The sequence below is a fragment of the Pavona decussata genome, unplaced genomic scaffold (assembly GCF_977016875.1).
Source record: "Pavona decussata unplaced genomic scaffold, jaPavDecu1.1 SCAFFOLD_136, whole genome shotgun sequence".
In the NCBI taxonomy this organism is placed as follows: Eukaryota; Metazoa; Cnidaria; class Anthozoa; order Scleractinia; family Agariciidae; genus Pavona; species Pavona decussata.
Genome location: NW_028145549.1, coordinates 188,578 through 197,369, shown reverse-complemented (window position 1 = coordinate 197,369; position 8,792 = coordinate 188,578). Strand labels below are relative to the sequence as shown.

At 39.9% G+C, this 8,792-nt stretch overlaps 2 protein-coding genes across 2 annotated transcripts; both read right to left on the bottom strand.

The window, feature by feature from the left end:
* Window positions 1-1,287: 1,287 nt before the first annotated feature.
* LOC146467406 (uncharacterized) lies at window positions 1,288-2,520 on the bottom strand. The gene has a single exon (XM_085125936.1). It carries the CDS (start codon window positions 2,247-2,249, stop codon window positions 1,317-1,319), a length of 933 nt encoding a protein of 310 aa, XP_084982062.1. The 5' UTR covers window positions 2,250-2,520; the 3' UTR covers window positions 1,288-1,316.
* Window positions 2,521-6,516: 3,996 nt separating this feature from the next.
* Window positions 6,517-8,516, bottom strand: LOC146467405 (uncharacterized). The gene is made up of 2 exons (XM_085125964.1): window positions 8,314-8,516; window positions 6,517-7,632 (listed from the first exon to the last, which is right to left on the bottom strand). The coding sequence occupies exons 1-2, from the start codon at window positions 8,366-8,368 to the stop codon at window positions 6,752-6,754; spliced, it is 936 nt and encodes a 311-aa protein (XP_084982090.1). The 5' UTR covers window positions 8,369-8,516; the 3' UTR covers window positions 6,517-6,751.
* Between the last annotated feature and the right edge of the window lie 276 nt (window positions 8,517-8,792).

Below are 8,792 nucleotides of genomic sequence, written 5' to 3'. Positions count from 1 at the left end.
GGCTAGGTTGGGGTCATGATTTATTTTGATCAATCGCTAGTCACGTTTAAAATATCACGGTAACAAATCCTCCATTTCTGTTAAAAGTTTGAGGTACAATTCATTGGCTGATTTGGGAGAGTTGGGTAGCTCGAGGTTAAGTTCTTGCATCAGAATGGTGGCTAGCTGTGAAAATGAGGGGAGACGATCAGGGAGGAGGAGGCAAGAGCAAAGATCCTCAGCAACATCAACATCATTGTTGTCAACAACGTGCTTGCAATCTCTTGTTTGTTGTGACACTAAAGAGGGCAGGAAGAACAGAAGAAAGAAACTGCAATCAAGCTGCTCCACCCACTCCTATTATTTCCTGACATTGCAGTTAACTTTCGGTAAATAAAAATGTTTGAAAATCGAAGCTTGTGGTTCTGACACAATTTCAACAATTTATTATGTATCCTTTACATCTGTTGGCCCCCTAAAGAAGACATCACTGTAGTTGCCGCGTTATATATAAGTGATACTGACTTTAAAAGTCACTTTGCAGAGCGGTATTGCTTTATTTATCAGGCAACGACTTGAACGTTATTCTATGCCATCAGAATCTAGCGACTTCACAATAAGATGAACAGACTCGTGATCAACAGTAAAACCATAATGGGTTGGGCCGCAGGCCAATTGCCCACACTTGCAACACTGTTTTAGAGATGCCATCAACGTATCAGTCTTTTCCTGAATTCAGAGAGGAATTCAACACTATCCTCTCCTCAGACAATAGACACTTCTCCAAAATGTCGGCCGAAAATTCAAATAAAATAAAAATTAAAAACGTATACCAGCAGTAGAAAGAGCGCTTTTACTTTAGTAACCCTGCAAAGTTTCGGCATATCACGTGTAGTATCAGCTGAGAAAATGTAAGTTGAAAATTTAAAACTTACATGACTGGAGGTATGACAACCCCAGTCTTACAAACGTCTGTAAATTTGTCAAATTTCATTTTACAGTTCCTAAGCTGATATAACACCTAATATGCTGAAACTTTGCAAGGTTACTAAAGTAAAGGTGCTCTTTCCAGTGCTGGTATCAGTTTTTCATTCAGTTCAATTTTAACTCATTCAAATCTGTTGCTGCCATTTTGGAGAAGGGTCTATTAAGAGATTAACATTGAAAAGTAATGAACTGTGAAATAACTTGACTGATTTTTTAAAACGTGAACAGTCCTCAACTTACGGAGACAGAACAAAATCAAAATCAAAATCGAAGCGGCAAAAGGGCTTGAAATTCAAACTGATCTACCGTGTTACGTGCCCATTTATTACACGGCGTATGCCAAAGGCCTCTTAGATTTTTTCTATTTCCTCAAGCAAGGTGACATACAAAGTTGTTGCCTCTTCAGCTGTGCGAGGAAACTGTAAACATTTTTCTCTCATTATTATTTCCGCCAACTGTGTGAATTCATCTGAGCAACCACTTTGCGGAGGTCGATAGCAGCATCTCTCCTCTGCAAGATCCAATTCGTCCAAGTCGACATCGGCCATGTAGTTCCTTGTGCCCGACACTTCCGGTAGAAAGAACAATACATCAGGCCTGCCAGATGGGGATTCCATGTTTGTTGAAGGTCGAATTCGATGGAGATTCCACAGTTTTGCTGCCCGATGAAGTTCGTCTCGCAATATAAGCATGAAACAAAACTTGAGACATTCTACCTCAATACAGTCATCGTCATGATAAAGGCCGCAGCTCCGCATGTCTTTAAAAAAATCTATCCACCATCTCGTACAGTCTTTTCCCAGTATACTCCACCATGCTTCGATTCGTTGGTTAGAAACTGATTTTCCATACATGAAACTGTCATCTCCCGCCCAATCATCTTCACCATCTCGCCTAATGAACCTTTGTACCGCTGCAACGCAGCCATTCTCTGTTCCGCAATCAGCCCTTATAACCCTTGCGGTTCCACCAAGTTGCCGCACACAGTCAACAAAGTACTGAGAAATAACGGTAGGATCATTGTTGGTGTATCCAACGTCAAGCCATAGAATGCGCCTACTGAATCCATCGATACATCCGTGGATGCAAAAACCAAATGGCTTCAATTTATCGTAGCCATCTATGTGCCACAAATGATTCGGCCCCTTAGTCGAGTATTGCCTCCTTTTTAGCCTATGCTGTGCTCTTAACTCAACCCCTTCAGGACCAAGGATCTTTAATAACTCCCGGACGGTTTCTTTGCCTACAACAAGCCGGTGGTCATTGACCAATCGTTGAGTCATTTGCCTGTATCCGATGTTACTACCGCTTCCTCTAAGTTCTTCTTCCACAGCTTGAACAACCTCCCTTAAATCGCTGGGGCTTCTTCTTCGTCCAAGTCTTTTGGCTTTTAAGATCCTTTTTAACTGACTAAGGCTTAAGTTGATGCCATGACTGAATCCAAGAAACAACAAAATCTCTGTATACTCCAGCCCAAGATGAAAATAACTTTCAATTAGGTCATCACGTCCACAGGGGTATTCTTGCAATGTAGGAATGTAGTTTGCAAGTCGAACACCTTCGCATGTTGACGTCTTAAAAGCAAATGTCAAAAATAGAAGCACGACAAAAACGTTGGCCATATTGGCGAATCTCTGACGAAATACAAAAATATAATGCCGTCTTACTGAAAAGAATGATCTCATTTTAACAACGACATTAATCCGCCATATTCACAAAGTCCACAGCACTTATCAAGACAATTAACAATGCTAACAACTTCAATTATAAATCATTCCTTTAGTTTACCTTTTCAAGTGACGAGTTGTCCACGTTTGCCGCCATGTTTCACAGCACTGACCGCTTATCGGTCAGCGGCATTCCAAAAAAAGTCGGGAAAAAAGTCAGGAAAAAAGTCGGGAAAAAAGTCAGGAGAAAAGTCGGGAAAAAAGTCGGGAAAAAAGTCGGGAAAAAAGTCAGGAAAAAAGTCAGGAAAAAAGTCAGGAAAAAAGTCGGGAAAAAAGTCAGGAAAAAAGTCGGGAAAAAAGTCGGGAAAAAAGTCAGGAAAAAAGTCGGGAAAAAAGTCGGGAAAAAAGTCAGGAAAAAAGTCGGGAAAAAAGTCAGGAAAAAAGTCGGGAAAAAAGTCGGGAAAAAAGTCAGGAAAAAAGTCGGGAAAAAAGTCGGGAAAAAAGTCGGGAAAAAAGTCGGGAAAAAATTCGGGAAAAAAGTTGGGAAGAAAGTCGGGAAAAAAGTCGGGAAAAAAGTCAGGAAAAAAGTCGGGAAAAAAGTCGGGAAAAAAGTCAGGAAAAAAGTCGGGAAAAAAGTCGGGAAAAAAGTCAGGAAAAAAGTCGGGAAAAAAAGGAGGACGCAGGAAAAAAGTCGAGAAAAAAGTCAGAACGCGGGCAAAACTTCGGAAGAGATTTGAAATTAAAGGTGTAATTTCATGGCACTTAATGGGCTCCGTAGGAGACACTAAGGGACCGTTCATTTTTTATGAGCATGGGGGGGCTGGTGGGATTTGGGGGGGGGGGGGGGCACGAGAAAAAAAATGGCACTAAAGGGGGGGGGGGCTACCAAAAAAAATTGAGTGAAAGAGGGGGGGGGGGGGTCACCAGCAAAAATTGGCTAGTAGGGGAAATTGAAAGTGGCTCAACACAGAAACAGATGAAGAAATTGAATATTATTTTAATTTCCTAACCACTTTTAATTTGTTTTACTATGTGAGGTCGAAATTTGCATTTCATATTAACAACAACTGAGGAAATGAAGCATATCTGTTGGAAAAGCAATAATGAATATAAACTGAAGTAGACACCTATGCTTGTACAAGTTCAAATCAATATAAAAACGTAACAGCCTCACTAAATGAATCATCCGTGGGGGAGTAGTTTTCTATTAAGTGGTTGTACTCAGAACTATATCAATGGATTGTTTAATGTTCTGTACTCACTTTTATAAAGACTGTTGATTAGTAAATTATTTGAACCCAGGAGTATCAGTAGACTCAGTAGTATGCCTAGTGTGAACATCCAGATTAGTTTTTAATAATAGAACTGTTGTTGGTGACTTCAGTTGACGGTAAATCTGAGCAGAGGCCATCTTCAGAAAAGCTTGTAACTGTCATTTTTAATAGCAGTACTCTAATATCCAGGCGCGTAGGAGGGGGTTTCGAGGGGTTTGAACGAACCCCCTTTGAAGATCAATACTGGCGGAAGAAAAAGCACAATGAGGAGGTTGAACAACTACATGAGGTGTACCATGCGAGAGAGTAGAATGTCCGCCCTGGTTCTAATGCATATCAAATATGATATGCCTGTCAATCTTGACGAGATAGTCAATTTGTTCGAAGGCCTACACCCGAGAATGATGCAGTTTACCAGCTTGGTGTATGACTATCAGCACATCGAATAGCTATCAGAACTTGACAGGGCGCGGAATGTACATTGAACTTTCTTGTTTAAGTTGAAACAATTATGCCGCAGAAATGATGTATATAGCTTAAAAAGCTGCTGTAAAACAAATTTGTGATTCGCCTAAAATGGGTCTAAAAATGCAGGAAATGAGGTTTCTGGGAACCTAGATTTTCAAAAATTTCCGGGGGAGCATCTCCCCGGACCCCTCTAGTAAGAGCGCCTCCAGCGCTCAGCAAGATTTGGGGCTCAACGAACACCCCTATCTAACCCTTACCTACGCGCCTGATATCTGTGTGTCCGCTGTTTTTTTCTGTTTAATATGACTCGTAATCGTTGATTGGTATGCTTCGATCCGTATTTTGTTAGTCAGATCTGTACGTGTATTAATTGTTTCTACTCGAAGGGGAGTTATTTCACGTTAACCATTTGCTTGATTAATTTTTATAGTTCATTTGAGAATCTAATTGGAAATTTAGGGTTTGCCGTTGTCGTAAACGTGTTGCTATTTATAAAACGTTTTTTTAAACAAGAAAAATCTTTACCTAAGCTGAGAACGGTAACTTTTTAATAGTACTGTAAAGAAATCACAGTAACAATTACGTTTTTCTTTGATATAAACAGTACATAAGCGTTTTGTTAAAGTTAGGAGTATGATTTGTTTCTGGTTGGGCGGGGGGGGGGGGGGGTCATCAGAAAAAAATAGTTTCTGCTGGGGGGGGGGGGGCATGTGGAAAAAAATTGCATGCTAGGGGGGGGGGGGGTCATACAGTTTCGTAGTGGTAAATAACCAAATCCCACCAGCCCCCCCATGCTCATAAAAAATGAACGGTCCCTAAATAGTCTTTGTATCAATATGTGTAGCCTGTTTAACGCTTAAACTGAAAACGATCGAATTATAAGTTGCGTTTGCTTTGCTCTAATGTAGGGGCTATTTACATGGAGGAAGGAAGATCCTAGCACTTAGACAATTCTAGAAGGCGAAACGACTTTTCGTGTGGTTTACATGCAAAAATTTTGGTCGCGGTGGATACTAAGTAGAGAAGGAAAGGAGGAAAATTGTCTACCTTTAGCAGTTGAACGCCCGGCTGCCGCCATGTTTGTTCTTTTTAGTTCCTAGTACTAGAATCTTCCGAGCGAAGGTAGTTTACATGGTGCTAGGATTTTCCCATCTCCCAGCTATAGGAAGATCCTTTTGCTAAGAAGATCCAACCGCTAGGGCCAAGTACAAATTTTTGCATGTAAACTGAATAGAGATAACATATGGCGCTAGGTTAATCCGCCCTCCAGGATCTTCCTAGTGCTAGGATCCTCCCTTCTCTAGGTCAACAACGGAGTGGATTTAAATTGGGTGTCGAAAGTCATTTTCGTCATTATGTCTACTTTGATACGTTTGATGGTTGGGTGACAAAACTCGCGCCACTTTTTCAGCCAATGACGCCAGTTGTATGTATTTGCTTCGACTTTTGATTGGTTCGTTACGCACTTGATATCTGTTGTTATTGGCCAGAATAATAACTTTGGTTTTGTTCTTATGACGCTTAGTTGTAACTTCTCTAACAAGTTTATTCTGTGATCCAGGCTAATAAAAGATCCTCGTCCTTGTTCAAGCAATAAGATTTGAGACGGAAACCGGAACAAAAATGTTGACTTTGGCTTGCACGCATTTCGATAACTTGGTGCTTTTGAATTAAATTGAGACTTTGTGAGCATGATCTTAGAGAAACATTTTATCCATCTTTTTGCCAAATCGGTCACTGAAAACCTTTTTTGTTGTAAGTATTGATCATAAAGTTAGTTCTGCAACAAATGTTTAATTATCGATTGAACTAGTAAAACGCTCATATGTATCGTGTGTTGTGAAATTCTTAGCCGTTATATAAAACCGATCAAACATAATCTTTCAGTTTCAAAAATTCTTTATTTGTGATTCCTGATAAATAAAAAAAAAAAGATATAAATTAAATTTCTGATTTGCAGATCGTCCTTTGGTTAACCGCTGGGAATTTTCAGAATTTCGGTTACTTCGTACTCAACCAAGAAAATCCAAAAAACCTTTCTCGGTCAAACTAGCAAACAACAGGTATCCAATGAAAACTTAGAAAGAACGACAGTTCAACTCAGAAGTTTAATGTTCACATCGGTTCAAGCCATGGTCAGCAAGAACTGTCAAGCTTGTCCTCAATTTCGACAACTATCATTATTAAAAGACCAAAATAATCAAATAACTAGAGGAGAACACTCACCCTGAAAAACCCAAAATTAATCTTAAATCGTGCATCAAATAACGAAATTCCCCTTTAATAACGAAAACGAATTAACAAGAGCTACATAATACTTTTTCATTTTCATTTCATTTCAATAATTTCTTAAACGTTTATCCTAATCAGATGATCTCAAAATGCAGGGCAGGGTTGCATTTCACATTCTTCCTTCTCGGAAAATCCTGTTCCAGAGTACTTCCAGCCATACAAACGACTCGTGTACTTCTTGCAAGGTAGAGGAACTAGGTTCCAGTCCACTCCTCCGCGACCTTTGCTGCAAAGCCACTCGTTAGCACAGCTGAAGTAATTTTGACAGAAGAACTTATCAGCAGGTGCCCTGGGTGAAGGATGACCCCCCTCGACTATGTAATGCTTGCTTTGGTCGATTTTCTTCTTCAGGTATTTGGCTTTGGATCCCCAGAGGATCCACACTGAAGGATTGGTGTTGTCGTTGATGTACTGCATGATTTCTCTACTAAATTCTCTCCAGATTGGGATGTGCGAGCCAATCTTGTTTTGAACCAAGGTCAAAGCTGTGTTCAGCAAGAGAACTCCCTGCTTAGCCCAGCTTTCCAAACCACCAACGGAAGGGTCGACACAGTAACCCTCGTTTCTGGCCTCAAGGATCACCCTCAGGACGCTTTGGACTTTTTTTGGGTGAACCGAAGAATCCAGACTGAAAGAGAGCCCCGTTGCTAGCCCGGGTTGTGGAGCTGGGTCTTGCCCCATGATGATGGCTTTCACTTTGTTGGGTGGAACCATGTGGAACGCTCTGAAAATCCATCCGATTTTGGGATTCAACCCAAGGCCCTTGATTTGAGAGTCGTCCTGGAGGCGTTTGGAGATTTCTTCAATCATCTTTTTGACGTCTTCCCTGTTGAAGAATCCTTCCCACCCTCGGGGTTGGCACGACGAATTGTATAGGATTTCCATAAGCGTGTTTGTCTCGTATGAGGCGGACTCGAGCAGATCATTGCACATGTGATCGTGTGGCTTCTCGTGAACAAGATGTCCTGCGAGGAACAAATTAAACGAAATGGCGGAAAATATTAAGCATTTCTAGACATCAGAGTAATTTCCTCTGTTTCTTTCTAACAAGAGCACACACTTTGAGACTGGTAAAAAACAAACACCTTTTGAGAAAAAAAATATTGTATTGTTTCGTCAAAGGTGGCTGGATGACAAATGCTGCCATCAAAAAAGGGGATTATCTGAATAAATTAATATTTTTTATTTGTTGCTGTTGTGGAGAAAACCACGCGATTCAGCCTGGGCTAAAACTATATCCAAGCAACTACTCGCACAAGGTCAATGACAATCCTAAGGGCAAGTGGAAAGAGTACCGGAAAGCCTTCAAACAAAAACATGAATGTATTTTAAAATGTCGGCGAGTTATAGTTGGCTTTGTATTAAAATTTTTTTCTTCACAGGATGATCGAACTTTGTTTTAACATTAATCTGATTTTAGTTCTAAGAGACTTAAATTAGAACTTTTAAAACACTACGATAACTGCTTGTATTAAACGTGTAATTTGAGGCAAACTTTAATTATTATATAAAAAAAAAAATTTCAGTTAGCAAATCCACTAGTGTCCACTAGTATTTATTTATTTGTTTATTTATTTATTTATTTATTTATTTATTTATTTATTTATTAACATGAAGGCGTAAAACAAACTAGCAAGGAGCCTTACCATCACTTGAAGCCAGGATATAAAGTAACGAAACAAGACTGGCAATAGACCTCATGGTACGGTTGTGATGCCAAGCTTCTGCTAAAAGATGAAACTTGAATTAGTTAACAGGCAAATAGTGTTCCATTGGGTGTCTAAATTTTTACGAATCTGGAATGCCTGATCGACTGGAAATTGTTTTTGATATCAGCGTTCTGTTTTTGATCCCGTTTTCCCTTACGTGAACCCGCCATCCCGTGTACCGCAATTTAGCTTTCATATTCTCCCATAATCCTCCTCGATTACTGAATCATCGATCCCTATCGCTCCACGTGTGGATCTTTGATTGGGAAGCAAAAGGCAATAAAACTTGACGCCAGGTTTTGGATAAACGTTTTCCATTTTTTTTTTCTTTGATGAACAAATTTCAGCGCTAATAATCCTGTTTTTAAGACCAGGTGATTCTATAGACAGAAGTGAAGGGAAAAGAAGCAATTAAC

Bases quoted from the DNA above. Each gene is read 5' to 3' on its own strand.
- LOC146467405 (XM_085125964.1), bottom strand. From the start codon at position 8,368: ATGAGGTCTATTGCCAGTCTTGTTTCGTTACTTTATATCCTGGCTTCA. The intron at 7,633-8,313 runs GTAAGGCTCCTT...TGTTCCTCGCAG, and splicing joins TATCCTGGCTTCAAGTGATG to GACATCTTGTTCACGAGAAG.
- LOC146467406 (XM_085125936.1), bottom strand. From the start codon at position 2,249: ATGACTCAACGATTGGTCAATGACCACCGGCTTGTTGTAGGCAAAGAA.